The sequence below is a fragment of the Mobula hypostoma genome, chromosome 16 (genome assembly GCF_963921235.1).
Source record: "Mobula hypostoma chromosome 16, sMobHyp1.1, whole genome shotgun sequence".
In the NCBI taxonomy this organism is placed as follows: Eukaryota; Metazoa; Chordata; class Chondrichthyes; order Myliobatiformes; family Myliobatidae; genus Mobula; species Mobula hypostoma.
Genome location: NC_086112.1, coordinates 56,702,181 through 56,716,418, shown reverse-complemented (window position 1 = coordinate 56,716,418; position 14,238 = coordinate 56,702,181). Strand labels below are relative to the sequence as shown.

Genomic DNA, 14,238 nt, shown 5'->3' with positions numbered 1-14,238 from the left:
CAGAGACCCTATGAAACCAACATCATACAGGCCTATTTCTCTATTGAATACGGATTATAAAATAATAGCAAAAATTTTATCGAATAGATTATCTAAATATTTACCAAAATTAATATATATGGATCAAACAGGATTTATTAAAAATAGACCATTGGCAGATAATGTAACCCGGCTACTCAGTATAATTCATTTGGCACAAAAAAAGGGATGAGAAGAGTATAGCAGTAGCCTTGGATGCAGAAGAAGCATTTGATAGATTAGAATGGGATTTTTTATTTAAAGTACTAGAAAAATATGGGTTAGGAACATCTTTTATAAATTGGATTAAAACTTTAAATTCTAACCCTAAAGCTAAAGTGGTGACAAACTCTCAAATTTCAACACCATTCCAGTTAAAAAGGTCAACTAGACAAGGTTGTCCACTATCACCTGCTTTATTTGTATTGGCGATAGAGCCATTAGCAGAACTAATTAGAATTGATCCAGATATTATGGGTTTTAGAGTTAATCAGGAGGAATATAAAATTAATCTTTTTGCCAATGATGTTTTGATCTATTTAACAAATCCACAACATTCGTTACATAAATTATCTTCTAGATTGGATGAATATGGGAAGGTATCAGGTTACAAAATAAATTGGGATAAAAGCGAAATTTTACCTCTTACTAAAGGAGACTATAGTCAATGTCGATTAGTAACCCAATTTAGATGGCCGGTAAATGGTATAAAATATTTAGGTATAAGACTTGATAATGAATATAAATTTAATTATTTACCACTATTGAAAAAAATTCAAGAAGATCTTGACAAATGGATGATATTACCAATAACATTAGTAGGTAGAGTCAATGTTGTAAAAAATGAATATATTTCCTAGATTACAGTATTTGTTTCAAACATTACAATACAATTGCCACAGAAATTTTTTCAAGAGTTAAATAAATGTGTGAGAAAATTTCTTTGGAAAGGTAAAATGTCAAGAATATCTTTGGAAATATTGACATGTAAATTTGGGTTAGGAGGGTTACAACTTCCAAACTTTAAAAATTATTATAAAGCAAATCAACTTAGATTTATTGCATCTTTCTTCGATGATTGAAAACCAGCATGGATTAAAATAGAACTAGACAAGATAGGAGAAAATAGACCTGAAGATTTTATATATAAATGGGAATCTAAATTGATACGGGAAAAGAAAGAATCTCCTATATTAACACATTTGATTGATCTATGGAATAAGATAAATGTTGATAATGAAACACAGAAATCTCTATTAGCAAGGAGACCTTTGTTCCAAATCAGACTTATTCCTTTTACAATGGACAATCTACTTTTATATAATTGGTACCAAAAAGGGATTAAATTTATAGGAGATTGTTATGAACGAGGTATATTGATGTCATTTGATCAACTAAAGGATAAATATAAAATATCAAATAATACTTTCTTTTGTTACCTTCAATTAAGGGCTTACTTAAAAGGTAAGCTGGGTCAAACAATGTTTTTGCCAAAACCTAATGAAATTGAAACTTTAATTCAAAAAGGGAAAATTAAAAAAATTTATTTCTTGTATGTATAATTTGATTCAAGAACAGACAATTAAACAAGGAATCCATACGTCAAAGCAAAAATGGGAAACAGATCTGAATATTAATATTGATGAAACAAATTGGTCAAGACTCTGTCTTGACAGTATGACAAATACAATAAATGTTCAACTTAGATTAGTACAATATAATTTTTTACACCAATTATATATTACACCACAAAAAATAAATAGATTAAATTCAAATCTATCCGATAAATGCTTTCGGTGTAATCAAGAAATTGGTACTTTTTTACATTCTACTTGGTCTTGTTTTAAAATTCAACCCTTTTGGATAAATTTAGGAGTCTTATTGGAACAAATTACTGGAACTCAACTTCCACATAACCCTGTATTATTTCTATTAGGTGATATTGAAGGGATAAAACCGAAACTTAAATTGAATAAATATCAGAAAGAATTTATAAAAATTGCATTGGCAGTAGCTAAGAAGACTATAGCAGTTACTTGGAAATCTGATTCGTATTTAAGTATGGATCGTTGGAATAATAAAATGGCTAGTTCTATTCCACTCGAAAAAATTACTTATAATTTAAGAGATAAATATGTAACATTTTTGAATATTTGGCACCCTTATTTACAAAAGATAGGATGGCATATTTAAGTGCTCCGATAAAGATCTTGGTGCCTTGGGGAAAGTAACGAATAATTATACCGAATTTATTTTGAATCCCATGGAGCATGTGGAAACCTTCCAATACCCAGGCGGCTCTTTTTTTTTCTCTTCTTTCTTTTTAGGTAGGTCTATATATGGGGGGGGGAGGGGGGAGGGTAGATTTTACCTTTTCATGTATTCTTTTTGAAAACTCAATAAAAATTATATTATAAAAAAAAGGAGAGAAGATTGTAATTGTAAAAGAGGGCAGGAGCAGCATCTAGATGCAGGAGAAAGATTTTGAATTTGTTTTGTGCTTTGTCTTTAGTATAGGCGCCCAAAAATACATTGCAAGCATAGGAATGTTAACTAACATGTCAACAAATTTAGCACACAGTTAAATCCCTACAAAAAAGGGAATGAGCTGAGTTACTAGTTGATTAGATTGTAAATTAAGGTGGTATTATTGTATTCACATGTGGAAAAACTTAATTTTGCTTGTCATTCATACAGATCATTTTGTCACATCAGTGCACTGAGATGCTAAAAGGAAAACAATAACAGATACAGATAAAATGGAACTGTTACAAAGAAACTGCAGTACAGGCAGACAATAAGGTGCAAGGCCAAAACAAGGTGAATCGTCAGGTTTATCTATTTTATCATATTAGAGGACCATTCAATAGTCTTATAATAGTTGGATAGAAGCTTTCCTTGAGCCTGATGGCAGCTGTTTTCAGACTTTTGTATCTTCTGGAAGATAGGAGGGGCAAGAAGAGAAAATGTTCAAGGTGGTAGGGTGTTTTACTCTGTTGGCTACATTTCTGAGACGAGGGAAGCCAGTTTCTGTGACATGCAGAGATGTGTTCACAACTCTCTGCATTTTCTTTTGGTCCCAGCAGAGCTGTTGCCTTATCAATCTGTGATGTATCCAGATAGGATGCTTTCTATGGTGCATCTATAAAATTGGTAAGGGTCAAAGGGAGCATCCCATAATTTTCTAACCTTCTGAGGAAGTAGAGGCACTAATATGTTTTCTTGACCATGACATCTATGTAGTTGCACCAGGACAGACAAATAATGATGTCCGATCCTAGGAATATAAAGTTCTTAACTCTGTTGGCCTCAGCAAACAGGAACATGTATACACCCCACCTTTATGAAGTCAATGATCGTTTCTTTTGTTTCGCTGATGTTAAGGAAAAGATTGTTGTCATGACACCATGCCATTAGGCTGTCTATCTCATTCATGTACTCCGACATTGTTATTTGAGATGCAGCCGACAGTGATATCATCTATAAATCTATAGATGGAGTTAGAGCAGAAATTGGGTGTACAAGGAGTAGAGTAGGGGGCTGAGGACACAACCTTGTGTAGTGACTGGTCAGAGTAATGTGTTGCTGCCATTCCTTACTGGTTGCATTCTGATGGCCAGGAAGTCAAGTATCCAGAAACAAAGTAAAATGTTGAGTCCAATGTCTTGGAATCTGGAGACAAATTTGCTTGGAAAAGTAGTCTTGAAGCTGGAACTTTAATCAATAAACAAGAGTTCAACGCTGGTGTCTGATGTGGACCTGTACTGGTGGTAGGCGAGTTGCAGGGGTAGAGGTTGTCTGGGAGGCTAGAGATGATGTGTCCAGCCTCTCAAAGCACTTTGTGATGGTGGATGCCAGAGCCACTGAGTGATAATCACCAAGGCATGTTATCTTATTTTTCTCAGATAACTGGGTGATAGTGGTCTTAAAGCTGGTGGAAAACTCAGATCGGAGTAGAAAGAGGTTAAAAATATTTGCAAATGCTCCCACCAGCTGATTTGCTCAGAATACAGCTGGGCTCTGTAGAACATAGAACAGTACAGTGTTGGACAGGCCATTCAGCCCACAATGTTGTGCCACTCTTGATGCTGATTTATACTAAATACCCTCCTTTTCTGCATCATCCATATCCCTCCATTTCCTTCATATTCATGTGTCTGTCTAAAAGCCTCTTATGATGGTGTTGATTGAGAGGTGAAATTGATCAGAACGCCATGGGAAAAATTATGCTTTTCTGTGACTAGACTTGTGGATCATTTTTATCATGGTCATTTTATCACCTGATCAGATGGATGACAGTCCTAGGACAATACTGTGCACTGGGCAAAACCTTGGCTGTTCAGGTCCTGCAGTGAAATAAATAGAAACTCCATTAAAAGAAGCAGAATTTGGGATCCCAAACCTCAAGAAAGATGAACCCTCAGGGCAAAACTTGGTGAATGTAATTATATTAAGAATTTGACAGTTATATTGATGAACTTGATTAAGTGTTGAGTGAAAATACCTAAGATATTTGTACAGTACCCTTAAAAAGTATTCACCCCCTTGGAAGTTTTCATATTTTATTGTTTTACGGCATTAAATCACAGTGGATTTAATTTGGCTTTTTTGACACTGATCAACAGAAAAGACTCCTTTGTGTCAAAATGAAAGCATATCTAAATTAATTACAAATATAAATTACAAAATAATTGATTGCATAAGTATTCATCCCTTTCAAGCCAGTGTTTAGTAGATCCACCTTTGGCAGCAATTACAGCCTTGAGTCTGTGTGGATAAGTCTCTATCAGCTTTTCACATCTGAACTCTGCAATTTTTCCCCATTCTTCTTTACAAAACTGCTCAAGCCCGATCAGATTGCACGGGGATTGTGAGTGAACAGCCCTTTTCAAGTCCAGCCACAAATACTCCATTGGATTAAGGGCTGAACTTAGACTTGGCCACTCCAGGACATTAATGTTGTTGTTTTTAAGCTATTCCTGTGTAACTTTGGCTTTATGTTTGGGGTCATTGTCTTGCTGGCAAACAAATCTTCTCCCAAGTCAAAGTTCTTTTGCAGACTGCATCAGGTTTTCCTCCAGGATTTCCCTGTATTTTGCTGCATTTATTTTACCCTCTACTTTCACAAGCCTTCCAAGGCCTGTTGCAGTGAAACATCCCCACAGCATGATGCAGCCACCAGCATACTTCATGGTAGGGATAGTGTGTTTTCGATTATGTGCAGTGATGGCCAAAAAGCTCAATTTTGGTTTCATAAGACCATAGCGCCTTCTTCCATCAGTCTTCAGAGCTCCCATATGCCTTCTGGCAAACTCTAGCTGAGATTTCATGTGAGTTTTTTCAACAGGTGAAGCACCTAGGCAACTGTTGTTGTATGTGCAGTCTCTCCCATCTCAGCCACTGAAGCTTGTAACCCCTCTAGTGTTGTCATAGGTCTCTTGGTGGCCTCCCTCACTAGTCCTCTTCTTGCACGGTCACTCAGTTTTTGAGGACAGCCTGCTCGAGGCAGATTTACAGCTGTGCCATATTCTTTCCATTTCTTGATGATTGACTTAACTGTACTACAAAGGATATTCAATAACTTGGAAATTTTGTTGAATCCATCTCCTGCCTTGTGCTTTTCAATAACTTTTTATGGAGTTGCTTGGAGTGTTTTTTTGTCTTTGTGGTGTAGTTTTTGCCAGAATACTGGCTCACCAGCCGTTGGACCTTCTAGGTACAGATGTATTTTTACTATAATCAATTGAAGCACCTTCACCGCACATAGGTCTCCAAAAACAGATCTCTATTTAACTAATTATATGACTTCTAAAACCAATTAGCTGCACCAGTGAAGATTTGTTGTGTCATATTAAAGGAGGTGAATACTTATGCAATCAATTATTTTGTGTTTTATGTTTGTAATTAATTTAGATCACTTTGTAGAGATCTGTTTTCATTTTGACATAAGTCTTTTTCTGTTGATTAGTGTCAAAAAAGCCAAATTAAATCCATGGTAATTCAGTGTTGTAAATCAATGAAACAGGAAAACTTCCAAGGGATGGGGGGTGAATACTTTTTATAGACACTGTTTTTGTTTTCAGAATTATCCTTTGATAGTTTTCTAAATACTTTAATACAAGGCAAATTTTTGTTTATGGTCAACAATGTTTTTGAGATTTTGCGTTCCTTTGTGTTATTTTCTGGAAATAGTGAAAAGGTTATAGGTTGGTTTCATTGTTAATGCATCTGTTTGAAAATCTTTGATTGAATTTCAGAGGTATAATGAAAGCTTTCACAGAAATCACCCCCTACATTTGTACCTTAATGGCAGCACAAATTCTAACATGGTTTTTGTGCGGCAGTTCAGTTTGGCTGATATACACCTTCATTTTAACTGCTGTTTGCAATTAGCTCATTAATTTCAATGCATATCCCCTGCAGTGGACCAGTGTTGGTCAATATGCAATATGTTAGTCTACTGGTTCACCAGGCTGGGATTTTTGTGCTCATTCAGTTTGATACAAGGTTGAATAATGGACTGGAGTTTGCAGAAGTGGACAGCAGCACCATCAATCTGTATCAATGACAATCTAAATTATGTGGTATATTGCCATCTTTTTCTTTCCGGTTAGAATACCAACTTGACATCAGGGTTTATTCCTGCTCATGTTGAGAATTCAGCGTTTAAAAGAATACAGCTTACTTCTCCCTTGTGTTTCTTTAGAGCCCAATATGCAGACTTCTGAGGCTGGTTCAGACACCACTTCAACAGTGACATTGCAGACCTCGGTGGCAGGACAGCAGGCGGTGCAGGCCCAGGTGGTACAACAGGTTCCAGTTCAGCAGCAGGTCAGTCATTCAGCTGGTTTTTCAATGAAACGGTTTTCTCTTTCTCTTTTCACTGTTTGTTTTTAAGATAATTGATAATCTTCTAACAGAAATTGAAAGTTTGTCTCAATATATCCCAAACAGCTCCTTGGAACAGAAGGCTGTTTTACACAGCTATATGGAATTAACCCTGACAAAGACTATGCATCCCCCTCCAGATTCCCATGGCAAAGAGTTATTCCAGAATTGGGTAGCTGGCCAGCTCATTCCTATTGTTACAGCCTTTTGGCCTATGTGCAGCATTGTTTAGGCTCTGTCTATGTTTTCACCACCAATTAAGCAAGATCTTGGTGCTTGTTTGACTGTTCTAGTGATGGAGCATTCTGCCAAATAACTTTGAGAATTAATCAGAGAACCATCTGTTGAAATCCACTTTCTTCCTTTACATTCATCTGGTGCTCTTGTGAAGAGGGAATATATATTTGCAATGTCACCGTGAACTCTAAGAAAGGCAGAGTATTATGTAGTCTCCAGTCTGATGGGGTGTCACAATCACTTACCCTAAATTTCTGAAAATTACTTCCCCTCAATTACTGGGTGATAGTCATAGTTTTGTTTACAACTGCCACTCAGAGAAATACTTTGACATTACTGGCAATTTGATGTTGGCATATCTTCAGTGAAATGTAAAGTCTTTGCTTGTGTAGTTAGCACTGGATCACCAGACACAAACTTCTTTGGAAGGGTAGTAGTTACATTTAATCTTGGAAATAGGTTTGCATTTATTAACTTTTTTTAAAATGTGAGAGTGTGTGTGTGTGTGTGTGTGTGTGTGTCAGAACATTAACGAGTAGCCTTAGTGAATAACACCAGTTTCTTTCACAAATTGTACACAGCAGTCTCTATGTGCCACTGGTGGAGGAAATGGATACGTAGGTTAATTAACAGGGTGTCTGTTTAGGGTAATGATTTGTTCTGGGTGGCATCAGATTTCTTGAGCTGCACCAACAAGAAAAGTGGAGAATATTCCATTGCACTTCTGTCTGCAGCCTTGGAGAATGGAGCTGAGATGATTGACATTCAATAACGACTACCTTCCTTTATGGAAGTACGATTCCAATCATTGGAGTCCCTTGTTGACCGTTGACTTCAGGGTGACTTAATGCTACACTTAGTAAATACACCCTTGATGCTTTTCTCATCTGATATTTGGAATTCAGTTCTTTTGTTCAACACCATGGCAGGCCTTGAAGCTGAGTGAAATCCAAACTATGTTATGGCGAGCAAATTATTGTTGATGACTGCTGCTTGATTGCACTGTCAATGTACCCACCAGTTGCTTCACTGATGATTATTCTTTGTCAACAAAAGGTGAAATGCCAGTTGCAATGAAGAAGATGGGGCAGTTTTAGAATCAAGATGTGCTTTCAATAATGTTGCCTGCTATCAATCATTTCAGTAACCTTTGTGGTTGTTGAGTTAAGAAAACACTAGAAGATGGTCTCTGAGTTCTTGATGAGGTTATCAACAGCTTTACTGTACTTGGCAAATGGATGCTCTGGTGATTGGTCTAAACTTTGAAGAAAGAGCCACTGTATTAGCTTTTGAATTGTAATTAACAATGTCTGCCTGTAGGTTTTAATCATTGGTCCAGACTCCCTTGTTTTGGAGCCATAACAATTGCCTTGTGCTAAGTTTGAGAATTGACTATAAAAAGTCAAAGTCGAGTTTATTGTCATATGCACACATACATGTATGCACAGGTGCAATAAAAACTTACTGGTTGCAGCATCACAGGCATCTAGCATCACATAAGCAGCATTTATGAGAAAAACAGAAATTAAATGTAAATTAGATACAGCATTTACAAGAAAACACAATTAGAACACAATAAAAGCAAAATTCCATTTTAGTGCAAAGTGGTCATAATGTTACTAAACTGGTGATTAGGGTTTTGCTACTTAGTAAAACTGGCAGTTTGATGTTAGCATGTTTTCAGTGACGTGTGAAATCTTCGAATGATTACAGGGAAGTAGCTGTTCTGGAACCTGGTGGTGTGGGATTTCAGGCCACATAATACCTATGCTCCTGTCCAATAGTAGCTTTAAAAAAACTGGCATAGCTTGCAGGGTTAGAAGTTATAGAAAATAGAAACATAGAAAACCTACAGGACAATACAGGCCCTTCAGCCCACAAAGTTGTGCCGAACATGTCCTGACCTTAGAAGTACCTAGGCTTACCCATAGCCCTCTATTTTTCTAAGCTCCATGTATCCATCCAGGAGTCTCTTAAAAGAGCCTATCATTTCCACCTCCACCACTGCCGCCAGCAGCCCATTCCATGCACACCATTATCACCAAATAGATCCTTGACATCTTGACCAATAGACAGTAAGAAATTGCATATGACCCGTCGACCATTACCAATTTTTATCGATGCACCATAGACAGCATCTAATCTGGGTGTGTAACAGCTTGGTATGGCAATTGCTCTGCACATGACTGCAAGCAACTTCAGAGTTGTGGACATAGCTCAACACGTCACAGAAACCAGACTCCTCTCCTCCAGCTCTCTCTTAGCTTCTCACTGCCTCAGTAAAGCAGCCAACATAATCAAACACCCCACCCTCCCCAGTTATTCATTCCTCTCCCTTCTTCCATCGGGCAGAAGATACAAAAGTCTGAAAGCGCATATCACCAAGCTGAAAGGCAGCTTCTATACACTGTTATAAGACTTTGAATGGATCCCTATTATGATAAGATGGACTTTTAACCTCAACCTGCCTCATTATGATCTTGCTCCTTATTGTTTACCTGTATTCGACTCTTGGTAGCTGTGACATTTTATGCTGTCTTCTGTTATTGTTTTATTTTGTTCAACTGTTGTCACCGATTTACTGAACTCTGAAGATTCTCACTCGTTCCTCAACTACATTTTATTTATTTGTGTACAAAGAAAATAACATGGCCTCAGTCACCATACTGTTCTGAAATCTGAACAGAGAAATGCCTTTTTTATACAGAATTGACTAGCAGTTACGGGTATTGACCATTTGGTCAAATTGTATGTTCATATTTCTTATTTGCGAGATCAATCGCCATTCACAATACAGGTGTTAAATGTTAATAAAAACTACATGCTAACAACCGATGATACTTTGAAGTTGGTAAAGTAATTGTCCCCCAATTGGTGTGTGGCTTGCATTTTTCATTACACTTCTTGTCTCCGTTTGCCAATGGCTCCATTTCCCTGCTGTGCTAAATAAAGCTAAGTTTTTGAAAGACCTTTCCTGCCTAGACTGACCGCGCACAATCTGCAAACCATCCTTGCTGGACATTATCTTAATCCCTACCTTGCTGCAACTTCCACCCCTGCTTCAATGCACTGTATAATTTGGCCTCTATGAATAGTACACAAGACGAGCTTTTCACTGTATCTCGGTGCATGTGACCATAATAAACCAATTCCAATTCCAATCTTTGATGATAGATGTTGCCTTCCTGAGGTAGCGCCACCTGTAGAGCCTACCAATAATGAGGAGGGATGTGCGATCATATTTGAATATAAATTCAGACCAATAGCCTGAAATGGTAAAAGTCTGGAGAGATACCGTCTTCCCCATCAGCCTTTCCTCTTGTGTGCCATTGACAGCAGAATCCAACTTAAATGATGCTCAACGTCAAGGCTCAAGCTTTTACATTTGTACTTTTGCATTTGTTTTTGCAGAAATTCAATGCATTCAGGTCCTCCTGTGTTCCAAGCACGGACGCTTGTCCTGTCAACTCTGAGTGTCACCTGAATGTGTGCTTGGAGGAAATATGAGCAACGTGTGAATTTTACCACCGTAACTTCTGATGAAGTGTTTTAAAACATGCATCTGCTCTTTCTTGAGTAACTACTCTCTTTTAACAACAAAGCACGGAAAGCAGGTGCAGGCTACATTTAATTTGATGGTGACATTCAGGATCTTGCTAATGAATGGTGCAATTAGTTGTTGTTTATTTGATTTTTCAATAATATTTGAGTAACCGTGTGTGTGTGTGTATAAAAAACATGGTTTCATTAAGCATTCTTGGTCATTTAAATGATTCATTACGGATTATATGTAAAAATACATTAGTTGCATGCTCCATCACGTTACCATGTGATACTTGCGTGCCTCACTTAAAGTAGAGACAAAGCTAGACCCTCATTTTTCGGACTCCTGTCGTTTCTTTGAACTAGTTTAATGTTTTGAATTTTCAAAACTTAACATTAGTACTGTTGGTTGTTGAAATGATTTTAATAAATAAGGACCATGAAGTTGGCAGACTGCGATAGGTATGTGCAAGTTAACTGGAGATTGCAGGGCCAGCCATTTTCATTCTAAGGTTGTCTGTCTCAAACTCTTTTATGAACAACGTCTCTCTGTTAACCCACTGACACCACAAAACTTTCTTCTACATATTCCCTGACTTGGAGCTACTTTACGCTCTAACTCCTGAAGTTTTCCTCTACTAGCCTGGCTCCCCTTACCTCAGAACCTATACAGGAGGCTGTTGAAACCATGGACTTAGTTCCACAGCTCAATGAGATTGTGCCTGATCACTGATCTAGCTGTATAAACAGCTTTCCCCCTTTTCCCAGAGACATTATCTTACACCTTTGGTCAAGGCCATCCATTAAATGTAGTGGAGGCTGGTTAACTGAGACATGTTGGGTCAGTATATTTTTTGGCCCATTTAAGCATCTGCCCAATTAGTTCAAGTTTCATGGATATAGTTAAAAAGGTATGAAGTAGACAAACTACTGATTAACTAAGTCAGGGGTCCCCAACCTTTTTTGCACTGCGGACCGGTTTAATACTGACAATATTCTTGCGGTCCGGCCGACCGGGGGGGGGGCGGGGGGGGGGGTAGTAGGGTTCCCAATGGACAAGAGTGGCAGTCAAATACGTTGTTTACCCAGAGAAAGACTACAATGACCATGAAGTCTTAGTGGGCACCAGTGCGCATGCGTGACCTGCGCATGCCTGGACCTGCTGATTTTTGGCGATTCTGTTCGGGGGGTGGGGGGGAATTAATCATGACCGGAATACAGGTGATAAATGGCTAATACACTCAATTTCGTTTCTAAAAGGGTTTATCTAACGAATCTAATATTAAACACACAGCGCATATTTTCCTCGCATTAATATAGTGGTAAGTCAATTATCAGGGGAGCTTGAAGTAAGTGTTGAACGAACTTCCAGTAGAAGTGGTAGAGGCAGGTTCAATATTATCACTTAAAGAAAAATTGGATAGGTATATGGACAGGAAAGGAATGGAGGGTTATGGGCTGAGTGCAGGTCGGTGGGACTAGGTTAGGGTAGCGTTCGGCACGGACTAGAAGGGCCGAGATGGCCTGTTTTCCGTGCTGTAATTGTTATATGGTTATATAAGTAAGTCAATAGCATCATAACATTTTAAGTAACGTTTGGATATTAAACACACGGCACATATTTTCCCCGTATGAACATATAAAATCATTACAACACACCAATATCACTGAATCACTGGCAGCTCTGGGCTTGTTTTCCTGCAACAAGACGGTGCTATCGAGGGGTGATGGGAGACAGCGATACTCGAAGGGGGTTCCTTATGTCCAGTCTATTCCGCAATTTAGTTCTTGTTGCATTCATCGCAGAAAACTCCACTTCGCAGGAAATGTTGGAAATGGAAGCAACGTTTTCAGTGCTTTCATGGCTGTCTCAGGATATTTAGCTTTGACTTTGATCCGGAATGCCGGCAGAGATGTTATGTCAAACATACTTTTCAGCCCGCCATCATTTGCAAGCGCGAGGAGTTGATCTCCTTCCCACGCTGACATGGATGACGCACGGCTAATGACCTCGCGTGCGTTCAAGCTCAACAGTGGGTGTGACAGGGAATGAGGAAAGGTGCAGCTGACTCATATCGCCAAATCATACCGTTTCCTCGCGGCCCGGTGGTTGGGGACCGCTGAACTAAGTAACAAATTATAAAGGCCATAAAATATAGGAGCAGAATTGAGCCATTTGGCCCATCAAGTCAGCTCTGCCATCTTATCATGGCTGATCCATTTTCCCTCCCAACCCCTTTTCCCTGTCTTTGCCCTGTAACCTTTTATACCCTGACAAATCAAGAACCTATCAACCTCCACCTTAAATACACCCAATGACCTGGCCTCCACAACCGTCGATGGCAGTGAATTCTGTGGCTAAAGAAATTGCTGCTCTTCTCTGTACTAAATGGATGTCCCTCTGTTCTGAGGCTGTGTCCTCTGCTCCTAGGCTCCCCCCAATTTACAACCCACGATGAAAAACATCCTTTCCGCATCCACTCTACATTGGCCTTTCAATATTCCATTGGTGTCAATGAGATTCCCCCTCATCCTTCTAAATTCCAACAAGTACAGGCCCAGAGCCTTCAAACACCCCTCATGCGATAACCCTTCCATTCCCAGAATCATTCCTCTGAATCTCCTCTGACCCTTTCCAATGTCAGCACATCCTTTCTTAAATAAGGGGCCCAATACTGCTCATGATACTCCAGAAGAGGCCTCACCAGTGCCTTGTAAAGCCTCAGCGTTACATCCTTGCTTTTATATTCTAATCCTCTTGAAATGAATGCTAAGATTATATTTGCCTTCCTCAGCACCATGACTGTACTCTTCCTGACACCTGTCCTGGGCCCAGCATGTAAGTGCAATTACGAAAAAAACACAATAGCGCCTTTACTTCCTTTAGAAGTTTGCGAAGATACGGCACGACATCTAACACTTTGATAAACCTCTATAGATGTATGGTGCAGAATATATTGGCTGGCTGCATCACATCCTGGTATGTGGAAACCCAATGCCCTTGAATGGAAAATCCTTCAAAAAGTAGTGGATACAGCCCATCCATCACGGGTAAAGCCCTCCCCTCCACTGAGTACATCTACACGGAGTGCTGCCACAGAGAAGCAGCATCCATCTTCAGGAACCTTCATCATGCTCCCTTCTTGCTGCTGTCATCAGAAGAAACTACAGAGCCTCAGCATCCACACTACCAGGTTTAGGAACAGTTATTACCCGTCAACCATCAGGCTCTTGCAACAGTGTGGATAACTTCAATCAACTTTGCTTGCCCCATCACTGAACTGTTCCCACAACCTATGGACTCACCTTCAAGGACTCTTCATCTCATGTTTTTGATATTTATTTATTTATTATTGTTAGTTTTATCTTTTGTATTTACAGTTTGTTGCCTTTTGCACATTGGTTATTTGTCCACCCTGTTGACTGCAAGCTTTCATTGATTCTAATGGGTTCTGGATTTGCTGAGTTTGCCCGCAAGATAACTTCGATAGTGATTTTACTTTGAACTTGAACATAGGTTTAACATCAGTGGGGGAAGTTCTAAAAGAAACC

At 38.7% G+C, this 14,238-nt stretch overlaps 1 protein-coding gene across 7 annotated transcripts in view; it reads left to right on the top strand.

The window, feature by feature from the left end:
• rfx3 (regulatory factor X, 3 (influences HLA class II expression)) overlaps positions 1-14,238 on the top strand; it is a 334,648-nt gene that overhangs the window by 178,297 nt on the left and 142,113 nt on the right. For all 7 annotated transcript variants that reach the window (XM_063068987.1, XM_063068991.1, XM_063068989.1 and 4 more), the window contains one exon: positions 6,725-6,849. In XM_063068987.1, the coding sequence (XP_062925057.1) occupies positions 6,733-6,849 (117 nt within the window). In that variant the 5' untranslated portion in view covers positions 6,725-6,732. The remainder of the gene's footprint in view (positions 1-6,724; positions 6,850-14,238) is intronic.